The sequence below is a fragment of the Drosophila ananassae genome, chromosome 2R (assembly GCF_017639315.1).
Source record: "Drosophila ananassae strain 14024-0371.13 chromosome 2R, ASM1763931v2, whole genome shotgun sequence".
In the NCBI taxonomy this organism is placed as follows: domain Eukaryota; kingdom Metazoa; phylum Arthropoda; class Insecta; order Diptera; family Drosophilidae; genus Drosophila; species Drosophila ananassae.
The window spans coordinates 11,183,154-11,205,133 of record NC_057928.1 but is presented as its reverse complement, the minus strand read 5'-3'; the positions used below and the strand labels follow the sequence as shown (position 1 = coordinate 11,205,133).

At 44.0% G+C, this 21,980-nt stretch overlaps 2 protein-coding genes across 4 annotated transcripts; one reads left to right on the top strand and one right to left on the bottom strand.

Moving 5' to 3' along the window:
- The first annotated feature begins 1,612 nt into the window (after positions 1-1,612).
- On the top strand, positions 1,613-17,087 carry LOC6493481 (zinc finger MIZ domain-containing protein 2). 3 transcript variants are annotated; one of them, XM_001957805.4, is made up of 11 exons: positions 1,613-2,614; positions 12,439-13,006; positions 13,076-13,237; positions 13,711-14,486; positions 14,548-14,666; positions 14,731-14,863; positions 14,932-15,145; positions 15,208-15,980; positions 16,047-16,176; positions 16,236-16,601; positions 16,666-17,087. In XM_001957805.4, exons 1-11 carry the CDS (start codon positions 2,550-2,552, stop codon positions 16,795-16,797), a joined length of 3,438 nt encoding a protein of 1,145 aa, XP_001957841.1. In that variant the 5' UTR covers positions 1,613-2,549; the 3' UTR covers positions 16,798-17,087. The 3 variants fall into 3 exon arrangements, with proteins under 3 accessions (XP_001957841.1, XP_044570881.1, XP_014764403.1); XM_044714946.1 differs by having other exon boundaries at positions 2,478-2,883; XM_014908917.3 differs by lacking the exon at positions 1,613-2,614 and having other exon boundaries at positions 12,149-13,006.
- A 1,010-nt stretch (positions 17,088-18,097) lies between these two features.
- Positions 18,098-21,638, bottom strand: LOC6506456 (ATP-dependent RNA helicase DDX42). The gene has a single exon (XM_001957806.4). The coding sequence runs from the start codon at positions 21,511-21,513 to the stop codon at positions 19,126-19,128; it is 2,388 nt and encodes a 795-aa protein (XP_001957842.1). The 5' UTR covers positions 21,514-21,638; the 3' UTR covers positions 18,098-19,125.
- Between the last annotated feature and the right edge of the window lie 342 nt (positions 21,639-21,980).

The following is a 21,980-nucleotide window of genomic DNA, read 5'->3' as shown; positions in this document are numbered from 1 at the left end:
GACTGCCAAAAATCGAGGCAGAACATGTTAAATAAAATAAAACATAATTTTATGCCAGAGAGCAACAAACACATTAACACAAGCGTCGGCGTCGTCGTTGGCGTTGGCGTCGGTTGTGGCAGCACTGTCGCCGCTGGCGTTGCTGTCGACGTCGCCGCCGTCGTCGTCGTCGGCGTCATCAATAAATCGCGACCCCAACGAACCAGCCACCCAACCACCCACTGTACAACCGCCTCTCAGGCTCCTTCCCACCTCCCCCCACCACAGGGCACTACAGCGCCCGAAAGCTTACAGCGCTCTACCCATCTCTTTCGGCCCGGCTAGCACCCTCTCTATCGCTCTCTGGAGTGCCATCACTGTCGCACTCTCTCGTGCTGTGCTCGTTTGTGTTTTGAAAATTTAATCTTGATATGGCAACAAATATGCTACAATTTCATTGAGATGAACACCCGATACCAGAAAGCCGACGAGAGTTTCTCACGCTGTGCACAGGCAGCAGCAGGCAGCAGGACAGCGGCAGAGAAAGAGTAAGAGAGAGAGAGTGCCAGCGGAAGACAGAGAAAGCAAGATGGCGGCAGAAAGAGAAGGGAAGATGGCCGACGAGCGAGAGAGAGCCAGAAGCGTAGTAAATACACTACTACATTTTTCTGTGCTAATTGAGTGATAAATTGGGAGTGGATTTTGGCCAGAGTCGCGTTCGAGAGAGCGCACTGAGAGCGTGAAATGTGGGCGAGTGTGTGTGTGTGAGTGTGTGTGTGTTTGGGGCAATTGATATGCTCAGATTAAATTGTTAAATGTTTTTTATTCGGGTAATTAAAGTATTTCAATTCTGCGGCTACTCAATGACAAGCGATAAAAGGGTTACGGATTAAAAAAATTAAAATCTCTCATTTTTATAAATAGATCAGTTATGAGGATACTATTTATAAACGTAATGTAATTTATTTATATTTATTTATTTTTGGGAAAATATTATTTTTAAGAAATATATATTTAATGTCGCATAATTATTTATTAGCCAGCTTTGACATTTAAAAAACAATTAATTCCACTGGCAGTGCACACGCCGTAAATCATTCAAAAATCAACCACAAATCACAACAATTAAGGCAAATGTGCTGAAAAATCTACTTAACGCAAACACACACGCACCCATTAAACGCTTTCAAAACAAACCCAATAAATGTCAGCTGCCAAAAAGGTAGCAGCAGCAGCGGCAGCAGACTGTCTACTACGAAACTACTATTTGGCTTGCGAGAGGAGAAATGACGGAGTAGGCCCGAAGGCTACTACTAGCAGCAAAAGGCAGTAGAAATCTACTACGTTTCTGCTACGTCGCTCTCTCTCTCAAGAGAGACCCAGCCAAGCCAGGGAATGGAGAGGCGGAGAAGTCAAACAAATTGACATACGTATACGTAATTATTATTTTACTTAAGTGCTCGCGCGTCGTCGCCCCTTAACAGACCGAAATGAATACGAAATACGAAATCCGAAATACCAACCTGAAATAAATCAACCAGCACCAAGAGAGCGCACCGAACTGTACTGCTGCTACTACTACTACTACTACTACTACCACCACCAGCAAGCAGCAGCAGCCGAAGAGGACTCGGCTCGGCGTCGAAGACCCGAAGCAGCTCAGTCGGTCGCCGGATGTCAGACTCAGCTGCCAGGCCAGCGCCAAGTTCACTCAGTTCCTTCCTGGCTGCCGTCGAACGTTGTCGTCGTTCGGTTGAAGCGGATCGAAAAGCGCAGCTCGCCACAAGCCAGGCCACAATCCACTGAAGCCAGGCCCAAGTGAAACAGTTTTTAGAAAAGCGGTTACGAGAATCACGAAGTTTTCAAATCAACGCAAAACTCAAAATATCAAAGGCTAAAAAATTTTACAAAATCAAGTGACAAGCGACAAAGTGACAAAAATTAAAAAAAAAAAAAAAGTAAACAAAGTTCTAGCCTACAAGTGACAAAAAGTAAACAAACAAATTGAATCTTGAATATCAAAATTAGTGACAAACACCACACATCGAGAGCACACATTTTTTGGATTAAGTGCCACTAAGTTCCTGTTGCAACATCAACAACAACAACACAAACACAACAACCACCCAGCAGCAACATCAACAACTCGGATTACTAAAAAACAACAGTATTATTTGCTAAAAAAAAAACAAAATAGCACAAAATTTCAAAAACAAAAATATTTTTAAAACAACTTGCTAGGCAACCAAAAAAAAAATCATTTAAAACAAAAACAAAACAACAACTAACTTGTGCAACATCCCAAAACAAATGTGAAAGCGTAACAATCAAATAAGTAAAAAGTGAACAAAAAAAAGTGAAAAGTAAGAAAGAGTAGTAGGGAGTGTGTTTGTGAGAAAGCCAAGTGATCGAAAATGCTGCTAAAGTGAACCTTTTTCTCAAAAAAAAAAAAAAACAAAAAATATAAACAAACATCCAACAACAACTTCAAAAAATTGTAAAACAACAACTAGAGCAGCAACAGGACCGAGAGACAAGTGTGTTGTCTGTCCCATGTATTTGTTGATGCCATGCAATTGATTGTTGACAAAATTCCCATGTATTCCAAACAAACAACGAAGCGCAATTCCAAAAAGTAAGTTTCTGTGACAAAAATCAAAAGTGCAAAAGTGCAACATTAAAAAACTCGAAAAAAAACTACTCCAGTGATAAGAGTGATAAGAGAAACTGCAAAAGAGACAGCAACGATAGCCAGAGGGAGAGAGATAGTAAACAGCTGCTGCTGCTTGGCATCTGACTCTTCTTCTGCCGCAACGTGCACCTGTCCGACCAACAACAAGCAACAACAACAACCGACAACAACAACAACAACAACATAAAACCAAAAAGAAAAAGAAAACTTAGGTAAAATATCTAAAAATAAATTCCACTTAAAACAATCAAATTAAAAAAAAATTGTGAAAAAAAAACACAAAGCCAGAAAAGAATTTTTTAAACTTCAACTTTGTGGCACACTCATCATCCCCGCCAGTCAATAAAAAATAAAATCTCCACCTGGCTAAAAATAATTCTCCACCTGGCTAAAAATAAAAACAATTCACAAACACAAAGTACAAAAATTCTTTATGGCCATCAACAGTTTTATTTCTTCTCTCCACTAGAAACTTTTAATTGTTGTGCTTGAATTTCAAAATATCACAAAAAAAAAAAAAAACAAATAGAAAAAAAAAATAAAAAATATTGAAAATAATTAAGAATGGAATGTGCTTTTGTTTTTAGATATTTTATGTAAATTTTTTTTGTGTCTATTTCTTATGCTTTGTTTGTTGTTTGTACTCAAAATATAAATATTTAATTATAATCCTAGATGTAGTTTAATTATTAATTAGAATTAAGAGTAAAGAGTAAAGAAGTCGACAAAAAATTAAATATATAATTAAATATTTTAGAAAATATTTTCCCAAAAAAATATAAACAAATAACAACTTTCTTAAAAACCAAAATATTAAATGTTGACCGACTTTTGTTGCCAAATTCCCACATCAGCTGTTACTTGGACCGCCTCCCAGTGCCTCCCCCTGCCGGAAGCTCTCTCGCCCGCTCTCGCTCTCACGCACAGCTGACCCATAATTGACAAGCAAACACACACTCACACACACACATAGATACTACTCTCCGAGTATCTCAAGAGAGAAGAAGCGGCCAAGAAGAAAAAAAAGAAAACATTCCAACTGCTGTTGCCTATGTAGAGTATCTGTATCTTTTGGGTCGCCTGTGAAGTTATTGTGGCCGGAGTTTTCCATTGAACCATTTTCTAGGTAGTAGCATAGTAGTAGTAGTAGTAGATATGGGAGAATCGATACCAAGAAACAAATTTTCCCAACGATCCGCTTCGTTTGCCCAGAAACAACAACAACAACTACAATGGCAGTCTGTCACTCAACTCCTCAGTTCGACAATGTTTTCGCCCATTTTTCGTATTTGTTGGTGTGTTTCAGTTTCTTTTATGAAAGAATCGAATGGAGAGGGGCAAGACACAAGAAAAGAGTATAAGACCCAACAAACGAAAACCCAAAAAAAAAGGTCACTCCACACACAAGCAAGCGAAGCATTACAACCTCGACCTCCCCACTCCACTCCACTCCAAGTCACTGGCACTCCGGCGTATTTCCATTTTTCCCTCCCGTATCTTGTTTGCCGTTTTTCTCACATGCCACGCATATTTTCCCCCTCCTACCCCCTCCTTCCTCTCTTACTCACCACAGACAATGGAAAAGTCTTGGCAGAGCAGACATTTTTTCGGTTCGCCGGTAATTCATCATCAACTGCAGCCCAGAAGATGAAAGCAAAAGAAAAAAAGGTGAAAGAAACATCTTACGGTATATAGGTACAGGTAAAGGTAAACCTTAACCCATTTGCAATGGGCCAGCGAGCGATCCACTCTTAACCCAAAAAGAACAGGTAGCTCGGCGAGTCAGGTCGTTCCCCAGAAGACCAAACAGGCCTAAAATTTGCCAGAAGATTAGATATTCCCAGAAGTTAAGAAGGAAGACAGGTCATTGTTGAAGGCAGACTTCCCTTGAACACCAATCATTCAAAAAATATAAAAACAAATTGATTTTCCTTCAAACCCAAAACCCAAAAGATCACTCATCTCACATGTCACCTCGTAACCCCCAAAAGCAGGCAACAAATTTGCAAAACACTTCCGGGAAACTGTTCCGGAAGAGAAACTGTTTCAAAATCGAGTTACCAGATCGATCTAACGGTTAATTAACGCCCCATGCTTATCCTAAACACCCTCTAATGTCATCAGCCCACCCTCCCCACACCTCTCAGTACATATAATATATATGGGTGATCGGGGAAGAAAAAAGACTCGCTTGAGACAATCATCAATCAACCACCGAGGCAACCAAATCACAACCCATCAAGCAACCACCATCCAAAGGACTTCAAAACAGACTGCTACCTAAGAGATTTCCCTTTCCCTTCTTGTCCCTTTTTCCACTCCTGGCTTCCTGTTTTTTTCTTTTTTTTGCTCTTCAACTGTTTGCGATTTTCACACGGGAAATAAAAATGTGATACAAACGAGTAAATGACAGAAAAACAAAACCTAAACGCGGAAAACCATTTGCAAATCGGCAGTAACAGTGGCAAGGGGCAGTGTCAGTAGCAGTGGCAAGGGCCAGTGGCAACAACAACCCCCGATGTGTCTCAGTGATTAAACCCCGAAAGAAACAAACAGAAACATATAATGTAGAACACACATACCCGGAGTGTTTAGCGAGTGGAGGAGCGTCGGATATTAATAAACCCATCATGGAAGAAGGGGCCTGGGCAAGAGAGCAACCCCCGTAACGAAATCCACACTCGAGGGCACAACACTAGTTACATGTGTAAGCCGGGAGGGGGGGTGTAAGCCACCCCTATTACGATTAACCCCTCATCCGAACACCAAAAATTGAAGGTCATCCTATCGTACCTCTATCCGTGTGCATATCTAATCACACAATTTGAATTTGATTGGGCATTAATGGGTTAAGCAGTTGACTTTTGACTCGCCTCGGGTCTAGCGGGGTCTGAGCTCTTTGGAAATTCCAAAAGCACCTTGAAGAATCCATTCAACAGAGTTCGGTCAGAGTCACATGATAAAAGTTCCCAAAACGAAACGAAAACATTTAACGACCCAATTAAAAGCCCCTGAACGAACCTGATATCAAAACTAGACCGTGGCCCGTACAGAACTCATACACTCTCGCCGATATAGTAAAATATATGCTTAAGAGCCACAACAACCTCATAGATAACTAGCACCACCAAAAAACACAGAGTGTGTTCTGTACAAATACTATCACTATCGATGGGCCACAGAACCAAACCGAAAACAGAAAACCAAAAATCAAAGGTAACCAACTCTTATCATAGTTCCGAGGGGCACTGACAATCTAATTATAGCCACAGATCGTACTATATCTATATCTATATAGAAAAACAGAAACTGAAAATATCAGCATGTTCTGTATTCTGTTTTCTGTTTTTGTTCAATTTTGGGTAAAAAACAATGGAAATTTTTAGCCTCTGAATGGGTCTCCGAGTAGGTAGTACTCGGACCTAAATCGCGCTTAGGTATGCAGAAATAGCTGGGCTATCGATAATTGCTTATCGGTGTTTTACGGCCCAGGTAGTACCTTAGTACCAGTTCGTACGTCAGACACTGTATTCCCTGCAAAAATGGTAGCATGGGTTTTGTGAATGGAATACAATCTGAAAGGTGGGTCGAGGAATTTCTGATTAGAGTCAGGAAGTGGGTGAGTGCAAGAGTGGGTGGAATAAATTATAATTGATAATATTATATATTGAGATTTTCCAGAACAATCTTAAATGCAATAAGCCATTATTATAGACTGAAGTAGGAGCTAATCTAATCTAGCTCTGATTTCATCATCTTTTAAATATAATTTTTAAGTATTCGTTTATTAATTAGTGAGATACATATTAGAACCGTGTTTCTCCAGAGGGACATGACAGTCAGAGAGCTATCTATCAGTTGGCTTCCTGTCCCATATACCCATATCTCCCTCTGTTTAACCTTTTCGATAGCAAGTTGGCGGCTAGCACACATTTTCTTCAAAACAGACTTTGTTGAGTTTATTTTGGTTGTTGTTTAGCTGTACTTCAGTAGACATTTTTGTTCGAAAACTGGTTTTCAAGTACGACGCTAACAGCGGCAGAGGCAGTGGCAGAGTCAGCCATTGGCGATTTATGCGTTGGGTCTTCGAGTCGCTTCGAGTTTTGCTCGCTGTTGCAATTTTCGTTTTGTTTTGTTTTATTTTTAATGTGATTTATGCATGTTCCCCTCCCCCCACCTCCTTCAATGTACAATGTATGAGCGTAAAAATACTTGAACAAAATTATTGCAGCTTCTTTAGTTGAGAGACAGAGCCAGAGCGCGTTGACAGTCTCAGCCTTCGATTTATTTTTAATGTTTATGTCTGTCCGATTGTTTATGATTTTCGTTGGGTTTTTTCGAACTTAATTGGCGATTAGATAAATGCCAGAAACGCAACGCCAAACCGATGACAATGGAACACAGATCCCCAACCATTCGCCTCCTTTTCACCCACTGCCGCCACCGACTGGCATAAATTTAGTTTCAGCAAAACGCGATAGATAAGATAAGCAAACCACAACCAGACCCGAGAACCGAGACCCGATACCCGAGACTCGCAACCAAATCGAACCTAAAACACAACCAGATTCGCACCAAAAACAAATCTAACTTGCTACGTAAGGTGTGCAAAAATTGATAATCACCCAGGGGGGGGTGGTGGTGGTGCTGGGTGGTTGGGTGGTAGGGCGCGTCCATTAGCGGACTGATTAGCGCGTGTGTTACAACAACCACAGGCCATTTGTATAATTTTTTTTTAGCTTTGTTTTGCGTTTAGTTTGTTTTTTATCGCCAACACGAGCAGACTTCGATGGCGACACACCATCAGCCATCAAAACGATTTTGGTTACAACACCACAAGGACAAACTACTAGACAGCAGCAAGCTGGGTGGAAGAACAGCCGACAGTCGACACCCGACAGCGAAATGCAATTTTCGAATTGAATAATGCATCGAGACACCTGTACCTCTGAGTGCCGTCAGTCACGGGAGTTTGCAAGAGTGTCATAACATTAAATAATACTTCTTAGAGGAATTTTCCCTACTACCAGCTATAGAATTCCATTTCAAGAACCTTTAGTTTTGTCCAAAAATTACCATTTGCACATTGGCCATTGAACATTTTAGTATGCAAATTAGTAAATGGCAAAGAACGAAGGCCCTAAACTATAACAAATGTTTAAGGGCTGGAATACAGTGCGTATACGCAACGTAGGATGAGCCAGCCAGCCAGCTAGTCCGGGCCAATAAATAAAAGCCAGTTACAGGTGCTGAAAACATGCAACAAACAAACACACACTCACACATGCAATCTACCACAGATACAGATACAGGGAGAGAGAGAGAGAAATATTTGAAATATCGCTCATACCACATGTGGGCCAGCCACCCCACTATCCAACCGGCCATCGACCATTTCCCGTGTCCACCACAAGCGGCAAAACATTTATAAAAATGAATTTGAAAATCCGCAAAATGCAAACCGAGCACAAAGTTGGAGGCAAACATTTTGTCAAAAGTGGAAGGGGCATGTGCGGTGGCTGTGTGCGGAATATGTTTCTGCACATATTCATGCCCAACCCTCCTCGACCCTCGAGCCACCTCAACCACCATCCCATACCATACTATATAGCCATCGTTCTGGCTCGGTTGCTGACCATCTGTATTATTTGCATTGGATTTTTAATCAAAAATTGTGCGATTTCTCTTCGCTTTTTTGCGTTGCAGCTCTTTCTTCGCCTTATTTTTTTGCTTTTTTTTTGTTTACAGTTCGATTTTTTATTATATGCATCACCCCATAACGCACCGCCCTCACCCCCACCCCGAAAACCACTCGACCAGAGGGTTGGTTGGTTGTTAGCCTCCTGGTGCTCCTGGTGGTTGGCTTCGTTTTTCTTGTATTTTGTGTTGTCGGGTAGTCGAGAGTCTATTATGCTGATTTATTTTTATTCTCATTCGGATTGCAATTTATGCGATTCGAACAGACTGAGATGGGCGGGGCAGGTCATGACTGGGAAGATGAATTATGAAAGCGATCGACCGGCTAAGGAAAAGTGTGCGGGAAATTCAATCAAAGCTGGAGAAGTTTGCGAAAGGCAGAACTCGAGGTGGCAAAAAGCGTTGCATACCAACAGGCGCCGTCAAAATACGAATGCCTGCCTGAAGTCCTGATCCTGGGAACTAAACGAAGACCGAAAATTATTACCATCCCGTTGCAAAGACAAAAAAGAACCGCCCCTGACAGGGAAATATGGAAAAAATGAATCCACAGACGGAGTCAGAGGCAAAAAAAAAAATAAAAATAAACAGACAGACGACAACTGCCGGCTTGAAATTGAACAAAAAAAAAAAGTGTCCTGCTCCTTTTTTGTTGTTGTATTGTTTTCCATATGCGAAAAGTGCAGCCAGCAGTAGCGGGTGGTTGAGCAGGGGCGGTATAGGGCGGTGGTTCAGCCAAACACCCTTGAAACACAACTGTCAAACGCATTTCAGCGGTGGGAGGTGATACAATATGAGGAGGACTGAGGCTGGGCCTTGGAGTATTCCGGTGAATGATGAATCAAAAATGGAACTGCGGATAAATGGAAACAAAAATGGCAACGAGAGCAAATCAAACATGTTGATGTGTTATTGGTTTTTCCATCAGGACCACACCACATCGTGCATATATTGTAGGGTCCTGGGATATGATTTAAGTCCCCCCAACCCCCAAGAGCGACCCCAGGTCGATGGGAAAAACTTATTTGAAACATTCCGTTCTGTCATTGGCTCCACGCACGTGTCTCACAATTTTTCATGGCCTCTAAAAAACACAAACACACACACACTCGCACACACACCGTGTTTTTGTATATATTACTTGTTTTGTTACATGACGCCAACTGTCGTCTACAAAACACAGAAAAAAAAAACGGGGGGCAGGGTGAGCAAAAAAAAAAAGAAAAAATAATAAAACACGCAAACAACAATAACAATAAAAATAGAAGAGAAAATGTAGAAAGAGTTTGATATTTTTTTGTTGAGGGATTGTGTATTGGGATACGGCAGCATAATAAAGTTTCCCAGACATGTCCTCCAAAGGACATGGCCTGCCCATCCCGAGTGTCGCATTGCTGTCTGAGCCATAATTTATATATCGCAGCAGCAGAAATAATAATAAATTGTTGGCAGAAAAATATAACCAAACAAATAAGGGAAGAGGTCCTCTGATAGCACCCCTTCTGATAAAATTTAACTACACCCCTGCCCTGGTTGGAATACGGAAATGATTTCGTGTGCCAAATGAGAAATAATTTTTATTACCAGAGCAAATCAAAGTGCGCACAATTTACAATTACACAAGCAGACTAAATGAGAGGGAGACAGCAGATAGCTAAGATCGTGCACTGATTCCGATATGAAGCTATATCTTCGAGCACGTGTATCGGCTGGTCTCTGGACTGATTTTTAGTTCTAAACTTTGCTCCTATCGGTTCTACAGTCTCTCTTCCTGTATATCACTATATAGACTATATATTCGCTGTCAGTTCTCTTTTCTCTTCTGGCCTGAGAGTTACCTGCTTTGCTTTATTTTTATCTAATCAATGAAGAAATTTATATCTAATCAAAGTACAAAAGGCAACAACTCAAACTCAAACTCAAAACTGAAACAAAGCAGGTCGGCGTCATCACAGATCGGATCGGTCGCTTCTTGCTAGTCATTTCTTCCAGTGCAAGTCACATAATGAGATGATTATATGATCGCAAGTGCTTGACACTTTTTTAATTTTATTTATTTAGACACTCCCTAAAAAACACCTAAATAGAAATATATTATAGATTTTATACACCTGTTAGATGAAATATTATTTATTTATTTTTTAAGAACTAGAAAAAAAACGTATTAGATATTATAGACTAGCCTATCTTAGCTGGTGACCACTGTACTGTACTCAGTACCCTTGGTTCTCTGTGTTTACATTCGGCTGTTGTCTCTCTTTCCACCTTTGGCTACCTGTCCCTGTCCGACACTAAGCCGACCTAATGACCCGCTTTGCTCTGTTTACCCCTCTCTGTGCCCCTTTAGCTTTCGCACTTTGAAACAGCTAGCTGGTGGAAGCTCTCGATGCAAATTTATCGTCACAGTCTCGCGGCAATCACAGGTTCACTCCTGGCAGATGCCCATCCCCTTCCCACCGATCCCCAGCCTTCCACTCTCCACTCTCCAACGATCTTTGTAGACTTTGCCGGCTCGGGCTCGGGATCGGGCTTTTCGTCATGCGATTATCAGCCAATCGCTTGGTGTGCCATTTATTTGCATTTCGCACGTTGTTGCAACTGTTGTTGCTTTTGTTACGTTTTGTTACGTTTTTTGTTCTTTTTTTTTTAGCATTTATTTATTTTTTATTATTTTTTTTTTCAACTTTATTTGCTTTTGTGTTGTGGCCGGCCAGTGTTTGCGTTGAGCCGCTTTTGTAGATGCGCAATTATTGTGAGCGTGTTACTTTATATTTTTAATGTGCGACTATATTTTTTTTGGTGGAAATAAATTTTACTCTTAGAACTCTACTCTTTTTCAAATGAATTCATTTCCAAGAAATCCTCTCATCCGATTGTTCCATTTTCCAAGTGATTCCCATCAAGTATACGCCGTGTTGGCGCTGCGATAAGAAATATTACTCATACGCCCCGTTGTCAAATGGATATCATGCAGAGTTACTATGATTTTGAGATTCCTCCAAAGCTAGTGTATTTTCTAATTCGACTTATGAGTGTTTTTTTTTTCAAATATGTATATGCCTCATATGCTTCATATTGTTATTGTCTGGCTGGCAAATATGCTTAATTATTTTTACCTTAAAAGTCGCGCCATCACACAGCGAATGCGAAAACAATTCCACTGCCTGGGCTAAGCTGGCAGTAAAGGGTGATGGCAACAAGCCTAAGCCCTGAGCCCATTTGACATTTTCGGGCTTAAATGTCACAGCAAATCGGGAGGGGAAAGAGAGACTGGTGGGCTGGTGGTGGGGCAAGTGCAAGATGGAGGAGCAGAGCTGGGCAGAGCAGGGCAGCAAAATGCAATTGCAATTGCAATTGCCACAGCAACAGCAACAGCAACAGTAATGGCTAGAGCTGAGCAACAAAACAATGAATGACGTTGACAATGACGATGATGGAGATATGGGCCGGAGGTGGGTGCAGAAGCGGTGTGGGGCGGTGGGTTAGATGTTTCTGAACTGCTCCAGGGGGGTTACGGGTCTAAAATCACGAACATAAGCTGCCATTGGCTGACATCATCGATGGAGGTCGAATCACTGGGGAATTAAAACCAATTCAGAATTAGAATTCCATCTGCGATGTGACTAACCATCTTGCGAGATAAGGGAAGTGGAATATGGAAATTCTGGGTATTGCGCCAAAGACAGAATTAGTACAGTATGTTCTTGAAAGATTATATTCTTTGAATTAAAAGAAGGCTCTGCTTCGAATACGAATATTAAACTGGAAATCTGAGAATCCCAGTGGGCTATTTCAGATTCGTCACATCGCTTTTATCATCAAAATTTCCAGCAGTAACATTTCACAATCCATTCTCACCATTTGCTGCCTGTCGCTTTTGGATAAATTCATATATTTTTTATTTGTCGACTTCTGCTCAATTTTGGGATTAAATTTAAAAATAAAAAAAAAATGCATGTGCTGTATCCAGAACCAGGGGCTGAGGGCCCTCAACCTCAGCCCAGACGAACCTATACCTATGTTTTGGTGTCGCCTAATCCGTGGTGTAACATTTGTTGCAAATTTTTCAGGAAAAATGATGAAATGAACCAGCAGGCAGGCTCCTCAAGGGCGCCAGCCACAGGGGGCCAAATCTCACCGCAAGGTGCCAGCACAGCCGGCTTGGACCAGCAGCAGCAACAGCAACATCAGTTGCACCATCAGCAGTACTACAATCAACAACAGCAGCAGCAGCAGCACCAGTACCAACAGCAACAGCAACGTGAAAACTTTTTGGCCTACCAGCAACAGCAGCAGCAACAACAACACCAACAGCAACAACAACAGCAACAGCCACAACAACGATCGGTGGGTGGCGCCGGTAACTTTATGCTGGGCAATGACCTTGGAGGCGGCGACAGCCTGCGAAGCCTAAACAACACCTTCGGTCCAAACTCAGAGTTCACGTCCCTCGGAGGAGTTGGCAACTCGACAAACTCCTCGCTGGGAAGCCTCAGCACCACCAGTGGACAAAGTTACCCCGGAATGATTGCTGCCAACCAGCAGCAGCAGCAGCAACAGCTCCACCAGCAACAGCAACACCACCAACAGCAGCAACAGCACATGTCCAACATGGATGCCATGGGCGGTTATAGTCAGGTAGGCACACTTGGACTCTCCCATCACTTTGTTCTTAATAATATATATGGGTTATCCCCCTTATTCCAGATGGGTGGCGGCATGCACCCTGGCCCCAACAGCGGAATGATGGGCAACATGAATGCCCAGTACATGAACGGCGGCTCCGGCCAAGGCGGCTACAATGGCAGCCAGGGCATGGGCATGGGCTATGGCGGTAGCGGCAACATCGGACCCCAGAGGCATCATCAAGTGAGTATACCCCAAGTGGAGTTTAGGGGAATGGGTGATGATTTCACGGCAGGCTGGCTGGAAACTTTTATACGGCCAGCTGGTGACAATCCATAAACAGACTTTGCTTTCATAAAATCCCGACCCATTATCGAATCATTTCTATTCGCAACCGAAACAGAAGTCTGTCGAAATGACAGGCGGCGGTAATCGGCTCAAGCTCAGTCCAGAAGATGATTGGGGAGCACTGAGAGCTTAATTGATTGCCTCCGGACGGCGATTTTCCATAGAAACAACAAAGTAACCTCCCACCAAGTGAGATTCTTGATTATTCCGCTTAATGAGGAGTTATTTGGAATTAAAATTACACACTCCGGCCTGGGTTTGACGCCACTCGGAATCGAGATCTGTAGGGGCGGGCAAAGTGCATTTTATTGCTGACCCCGAGCTGAGTGAAAGTCTCTCCTAATCACGGCTTTTATTCCCCATTCCAGATGACGCCCATGAACCAGATGCAGAACATGTCGATGGGAGGCGGAGGCAGCGGCATGGGCGGTGGCATGAACCCCATGCAGCAGCAGTCGGCGCAACAGCAGATGGGCGGCATGAACCCCATGGCCAAGATGCAGGGCATGGCCAATGGTGGCTATCCCCAGCAGGCGCCACCATCCCTCTCCCAGCAGCAGCAGCAGCGGCGCATGGCCCCCTACCCCCATCCCCAGATGCACATGGCCCAGAAGAGGGGCGCGGCGGCGGGCGGAGCGGGAGGTGTGGGAGGCGTGGGTGTCGGGGGCATGTACCCCAACAACCCCATGCAGCAGCAACAGGCCCAGATGTACGGCAACCAGCAGATGCATCCCGGCGCCGGAGGAGTTCCCCTGCCCATGCAGGCGGGCGGAGCAGGCAACGGCTACGGCCGTGGAGGACCTATGGGCGCCGGCAACGGGGGCTACGGCCGCATGTCCGCCAGCAACGGAATGGGTCCGAGCGGCGGTCCCGTCATGGGACCCATGGGCCCCGGCGGTATGGGAGGCGGCGGTATGGGTCCTGGACCCGGTTGCATGAGCCAGCAGCGCTTCATGCCCCAGGGATCCGGTGGTGCCGGTGGCATGCCCGGTGTGGGCTACGGCGGAACCGGAGGACCCGGCTCCCATCAGGGCCAGTTCTACCCGGGCAGCGGCCAGGGCGGCGGTATGCAGCAGGGAGGTGGCATGTGCCCGGCGGGTCCGGGTGGCGTGTCCACCACCGGCAATCCTTACCAGAACCAAGGGTAAGTAGTCTCTTTGGAGAGTTTCCTTTAAGAGCAGGACTAATGTAGGGTTCTTCTACAGTTTCCAGCAAAACTATCAGCACAGTCCAGTTCCTGGCAATCCCACGCCACCACTGACACCCGCCTGCAGTGTGCCGTATGTCAGCCCCAATCCGGACATTAAGCCACCCATGGACAACAGTGAGTTTATAAAATAAAGTCTTAAATCTTATTTATTTTTTAACACAATGTATCCTTTTTTTAGGCGAAGAAATGAGACTGACATTCCCGGTACGCGACGGCATCATCCTGGCTCCGTTCCGCCTCTTGCACAATCTTTCGGTCAGCAACCATGTGTTCCATCTCAAGCAGAATGTCTACAACACGCTGATGTGCAGGTAATTAAATGGATTTTCATTTAAAATTAATTACATTTTAATTATAATATTTTAATCTGTGTTTCTAGAACCGATCTGGAGCTGCAGCTGAAGTGCTTCCACCAGGATGACCGGCAAATGAACACCAACTGGCCACACACAGTCACCGTCTCCGCGAATGCCACGCCCCTTAACATAGAGCGGTCTGAGAAGAATAGTACCGCCCTGCGTCCGCTCTACTTGAAGGCGGTATGCCAGCCAGGACGGAATACGCTCCAGCTGACCGCCAGTTCCTGCTGTTGTGTAAGTTTAAGGTTGAAGGCTTCTGTAGACTTGTTTATTAATTGAAATTCTTATCTTTACAGTCACACCTGTTCGTGCTGCAGCTAGTCCATCGACCGTCGGTGCGCCAGGTGCTGCAAACGTTGCACAAGAGGAACCTGCTCCCACTGGAGCACAGCGTGCAGAAGATCAAGCGCAACCTGAGCCTGCCCAGCGTCGAGGGCCAGACTCCCGGTGGCGCCGATGCCGCCCAGGCGTCGCAACAGTGCGCCAAGATCTCATTGAAGTGCCCCATCACCAAGTCTCGAATCCGACTACCGGCCCGGGGACACGAGTGCAAGCACGTCCAGTGCTTCGACCTGGAGGCCTATCTGATGATCAACAGCGAACGGGGCTCCTGGCGGTGTCCCGAGTGCAGCAAGTCGGCCATCACCGACACCCTGGAGATCGATCAGTACATCTGGGCCATACTCAACACCCTGAGCAACTCGGACGTGGACGAGGTGGTCATCGACTCGTCGGCCAACTGGCGAGCGTTACAGCACAACGGTGGCATGCCCAATGCCCCGCCACCCTCGAATGTTCCTACCAATCCCAGCAACACTAACAGCACCAACAACAACAACAACAATCCCAATCCTGGCAGCAGCAACGGCACTGGAAGTGGCAACGGCACACCCGGAATGCCAACCATCAAGCAGGAGTTGTGCGATGACATCGCCAAGGTCATGTCTCCGGGATCCACGCAACTCCCCACCTGGGACAATGCGCAGGCCATGAGTCCCTACAACATGCACGACATGAACTCCATTGCCAATGGCAACATGATGGGCAACGGCAGCAATCCCAACCAGCAGTAAGTGTTCTCTATCTTGGTTGCCCCAATTTGTGGCATAAACTTACCATTTCTTGTCCCTCTTAGTGGCAATCGCAGCAGCTATGACGGCTTCAGTGGCAACCACAGCGATGGCAGTGGCGGAATGACTGGAAGTGATGGCGGGGTTAGCTCCTTGGATCAGCTGAATGCCATGGAGAAGTCTCTGAGCGATCAGGTGGGTTTCCTCTTCCCCAGGAAGTGTCAAGTTGGTTCTAATTTTCATTTCATTTCTAGATGCCACACACTCCCCATACTCCCGGGGCAGCCAGTCACCCGATGACTCCCGGAGGTCCGCCAAGTGTCAGCAGCTCTCATAATGAGCCCATTAGTACCCCCAATGCCAATGGCACCTCCAACGGCAACAACAACAACAACAGCAGCAGCACGGGCCATAACTCCCCCCAGACGCCGGGCACGCCCAGCCGGATGGGTGGTATGTCGAGTGGAGCGGACAGCCAGCAGCAGCAGCAGGAGCAGCTCCTCAACTCCCTGATGAGCAGCCAGACGCAGATGAAATTCCCGGAAAGCGATCTGAGTGCCGATCTGCAGAGCTTCGATGCGGCGGCAGCGAGCATCAACGATACGGCGCACGATCTGAATGTAAGTTTTAAGGCTTAAAAAATTCTTATTAAATTAAATATTAATAAATAAACTATTTTTATAGCTGCTACAGGACGTGGATCCGATGGAAATCCTTTCGTATCTGGATCCACAGCCCGACCTCAACACTCCGCCCTCGAGTGGCAGCAGCAACAACAACGCCAGCGACGACCTGCTGGCCACGTTATTCGACTAAGCCGGGAGATCCTAAGGTTTATCCGGGGGTCAGAGAGTGGGAGAATCGATTTGGCCGAAATACCATAAATTGTACATAGTATTATTAATTTTAATGAAATGTGCACTAGAAGCAAGTCGCGCACTGCAGCGGCAACTGCAACTGCAATTGCAACTGCAACCAACATTTTCGTTTCCTCACACCAACCAACAGTAATACACTTAAAGAAAAAATAAGAAAGGAATGAAAACTATTACAACACAGAAAATAAATCGAAGCGGAAATTTGAATTTGCCCGTGTTGAAAAACAATGAAATGTGATTTAAAAATTAATTAATTAAATTAATTGGCATTTAATTTAAAGCTAACTAAAGAAAGAATGAAAAAAAAGCCCACAAAAATCGAAAAAAATCATAAACACACAAAAAGCGTAAAAAAAAATAACAGTCATTATACCATTTAAACAATATTTAAAAAAAAAAATAAAAAGATTGAAGTAAAAAATTCAGTTGAGAGCATGAAAAATTCCTTTAATGAAATTTACGAATTTAAATATGTAATTTCCGAAGCAGCAGAAAGTCCTTTTTGTTCGTTATTTTGAAAAAAAATTACATTTTTTGTATGCCGTTCCCGACTTTTGTTGTTCATTTTCAAAAATATAAGTATTAAAAAAAAAAAGAGTTTTCAAAATAAAAATTAACAGAGAAGAAAATGGAGAAAATCATGAGCAAAGAAAAACAAAAAAAGGTAAAAATGAGAAACATAAAATACAAGTGAAATCCCAACAATTTTACTACATTTATAAAATGAAAACATTTACATTTTAATTGTTGCATAATTTTAATTATTTTTTAAAGCCTATCTACATATTAAATAATACAAATTGATTTATTAGCTCGGTAAAATGATAAAGGAAACTTAACACTGAACCAGCCAAGAAGCGGGCCGAAATATTAAGAATTATTAACTTTAACGAACAGAACATTAATGTTTATAATTAAGTGACAAAAAAATTAAAAATTACAAAAAATTAAAATCATAATTAGAGGAGCAATTGTAGGGCGGAGAAGCAACAAACTATTAAAAGTGTAAATCAAATTTAATGCTAGATCTAAAATATATTGTATATATGGATATGTATGTTATATATGCGGCAAACAAAACAAACAACAACAACACACACACACACCACCACCCCCCCCCCCCCCCTCCCCACAACGCACACACACACAAAGCTAATTAATACATATATAAATAATGATAATAATAAATGAAAACAAAACAAAAAGTATTTCAAAACTAAACCGATTCCAGTGTTATGTTCTTTTTCTTTATTTTAGATTTTTTTTTTTTTTTTGAAAATCCCCCCACAAGATATCTCGATTCTGTTTTGAATTTTGAGTTCCTCTCTCTCTATATGTTTCGTACGATGTGGTTAACATGGACCAATTTTTATATACAACAAATATATATATAACACCCACACACCGACGATTCTCTGAGTAGATTATATGCGAACTATATATAACGGCATAAATATATATATGTACGTATCGGATATGATATTCAAATATAGCGAAATTTTTAAGCTTTGTCCAGGCTAATTCCAAAATTCAGCGCTTTACAAAAAACAAAAATATCTAAAAAATAAATGCAAAAAAAATGGATAAAAATAAAACTTGAAAATTTACGCAAAATCGCCTCGATGTGGTAGTTAAATGAATCTCTATCTCTTCTCAATGTTATCAAGAACACAAGTAATTCAATTATTATATAAAAAAAAACTAAACAAAAAAAAAACACTTATATCCAAATGAAAAAGCGAAAAAGAAAACAAAATTCGTAGTGGTTTCATTGTAAAACAATATTTCATAAAGATTAACGAACAATTTAGCTTCAAAATTCGAATTCGAATTCTTCTCTCGCTTGGAACGACAACTATTAACGATGATCACGAGATGATTGACAGAAAGTTGGGATGCGCAAATGTGATTTTATTCAAAATAAAATACACATAACCAAGATTACAGTTAGATGATTTTTATTTGGATCTGTGGGATCGATCGATCATACCGGATCGGATCGGATCGTGAATATAATCTCAAATCCGATCCGAATCCGACTGCGGAGGAAGAGAGTTGTACATACGAGTATTTAACTAACGTAACATTTATGAATGAACATCGTATATATCTGATTATATATATATAAATATATATATATATGTTTAAATTTAGTCCATAAGCTGTAATTTTAAATGATGGAACAAAAGCAAATACACATTAAATAATATGAACGAGAAATAAACAAAATATAATCGTGTCAGTTTTCTTCAAAATCTTTATCAGTTTAATTCCAGCGGCTTTTTTTGGCTCTTTTCGAGTCTTGGCTTCCAGACGAACTGGATGTGGAGGAGGCGACTGAGGCAGGTCCCTGGGATGATCCTGATGATGGTGCCATGGGCGCGGCAAATACCCCCGATTCCGGTAGAGTTTTCTCCCATGTCCGGTCGCTGGACGCTCGGAACTGTGAGTTGTACTGCGACCGAAAGGCCTCCCTCATGGCGGCATATCGATCCGTGGCTGGTCCTGCGGCTGAAATGGGTTTACTCGAAGGACCTTCTCCTCCTGATGTGCTGGCACTTGCTCCGCTTGATCCAGAACCAGATCCAGTTCCAGATCCCGATCCTGATCCTGCTCCGGGTCCATTTCCCCGCTCCCGATATCCCAAGCCGGTGTAGGTATTCGCCGGCTTCCGTCCTTTCCCCTGCTTGAATCGAGAGCTCCGGAACCAGGAGCTCTTCATGGCCAACTCCATTAGATCCTCCGGCACCTGCTGGTCGGCTCCTTCCAGATTCCGCACCAGATGTCCTGCAAACTCCTTGTCCTTGTCGGTAACCAGCGTGAAGGCATTGCCCTTTTCCCCAGCCCTTCCCGTTCGTCCGATTCGATGGGTGTGCGTATCAATGTCCCTGGCAATGTCGTAGTTGACAACGTTCCTGATGTGCGGTATGTCCAGACCTCTGGCTGCGACATCGGTGGCCACCAGTATGTCGCATTCCTTCTTCTTGAACTGTGTGATGACTTTATTTCTGTCCGCCTGGTCCATGTCGCCGTGGAGCAGCAGGCAGTTGTACTCCTTGACCAACAGGTTGTTGGCCACTGTTTCGGCATCCGCCTTTTTGGTCACGAAGATGAGAACACTTCCCTCCGACAGGAACTTAACCAGGTGGCACAGCAGCCAGTTCCACTTCTGCAGGGGATTGGGGAAGACGAAAACGGACTGGGTGATGTCCTGATTGGCCTCGTTTAGATCTCCCTGGACGATTCGCACTGGATCAGTGAGCACGTCCCTGGCCAGGCGCTCGATGCGCTTCTTGAAGGTGGCGGAAAACAGAAGGGTCTGTCGGTCGGGGCGGACGTGGTTGCAAATGGAGCGCACCTGAGGCTCGAAGCCCATGTGGAACATGCGATCGGCCTCGTCGAGCACCAAGAACGTTACTCTCTTCAGGTTGGTGGCCTTCATCTTGACCATGTCTATCATGCGGCCCGGCGTGGCCACAACGATCTCCGCTCCCTGCTCCAGGGCTTTGCTTTGCTCCCACTTGGAGCCACCTCCGTAGCAGCACACCACGTTCAGGTTGTAGACCTTGCCAAACTTCTTGGCTTCGTTGTATATTTGCAGAGAGAGCTCACGAGTGGGCGCCAGAATGAGGCCGATAGGTCCGTCGCCCGGCTGCAGCTCCTTTTGGTCCATCAGATGCATGAGCAGTGGCCAAATGAAGGCTGCCGTTTTTCCGGAGCCCGTCTTGGCGATGCCGATTATATCTCTTCCCGACAACGCGGTGGGTACAGCCTGGGCCTGAATAGGAGTGGGTTGAGTGTACTCCGCCTTCCTTACGGCCTTCAGGAGGGGCTCATCGAAGCCAAAATGACCAAACGAAGTCACCGGCTTGGGTGGCGAGGGCCCAGTGACCTTGACACCCAGTGTGCGCCGCAGATCCCTGACCTTCTCCTCGTCCAGAGCTGCAATGTCTTCGTGTTCCGTGTAGAAGTTCTTCTCGAAGGAGTCGTATTCGATTTCAGAATGATAGATGGGCGGCAGAGGATCTATGTCTTTCTTTTTGGGCGGAGCTATCGGATTGCCGTCCTCGTCGTACTCCACCTCCTGATCGGAGCCGTCGTCCCGCAATCCCGCATTGGGATTCTCCTCCATGTAGCGGTAGTAACTCTCCTCATCGTCCTCCTCGTCTATGTCATGGCGCACCGCTTTCTCCTGGACCTTGGGATGATTCTGGCGCTTCTCCTTCTCCACTTGTTGGTTGATGCCGGCCATGAACTGCTCCAACGGATCCTCATCGGAGTCAGACTCATCCTTCTTCTTTGCTGGTGGTGGTGGGGCTCCCGGGGACCCAGGTGCTGGTATGTAGGCCTGTTCCAACTCCTTATTGGCGGGTTCGTCGTCGTCGTCGAAGTAATCGTCCTCCGAGTGCTGCTTCCTTTTGCCCACAAAGTTTGTGGAGTTTGTATACTGACTTATGGAATCCAGCGTCGTGTATCCGTGCTTGGATGTAGTACTTCCCGCCGTTCCGCCCCGAGCAGCGGAAGGAGTTACGCCTCCGCGGTAGCCCCGGGAGTTTAGCACAGGAGGCGGTGGCACTGCGTTCATGTTGTTTCCAGATGAGGCGGTCTTTCGGTAGGGAAACCCGCCGCCGCCAATGCCTCGATAGCCGCTCATGGTGGTCGTTATCCTTATTATCCTTCAGTTTCCGACACAAATCAATAAAAAGGTTTTCAGTCCGGGATGGCGTTGGTGTGACCATAACGCCGGTTTCAGGCAAATGTGAAAGCTTGCCATAAAAGGTCACACAATATATTCAAATTATTGTTGAAATTTTCAAAAATTAAACACGGTTTTTTTTTAATATGTTTAGCAAACACTTATTTTTATTTTTAAACCAAAACATAGAAAATCAAATCGTCCTCAAATATGTCTTTTAAGTTCTGGTATGGGTATGAGATACTTCTAAGTTGAATTTTTCTCATAAATAGTTGTTGGCACAAAAATAAAAGCAAAACTACAATTTTGAATTATTTTTTATTTCCATTTATTCATTATAAAATGATTATTTCCTATTTAAATTTTAAATATTGAGCAGTTTATCGATCGCCGCGTACGTGACGAATTCACCCGTAAGCAAAAAG

Coding starts and splice junctions, on each gene's coding strand:
- LOC6493481 (XM_014908917.3), top strand. CDS start 12,320: ATGCATGTGCTGTATCCAGAACCAGGGGCTGAGGGCCCTCAACCTCAG. Junction 14,487..14,547: donor AATCCTTACCAGAACCAAGG/GTAAGTAGTCTC, acceptor GTTCTTCTACAG/TTTCCAGCAAAACTATCAGC. Junction 15,981..16,046: donor GGCAGCAATCCCAACCAGCA/GTAAGTGTTCTC, acceptor TGTCCCTCTTAG/TGGCAATCGCAGCAGCTATG.
- LOC6506456 (XM_001957806.4), bottom strand. CDS start 21,513: ATGAGCGGCTATCGAGGCATTGGCGGCGGCGGGTTTCCCTACCGAAAG.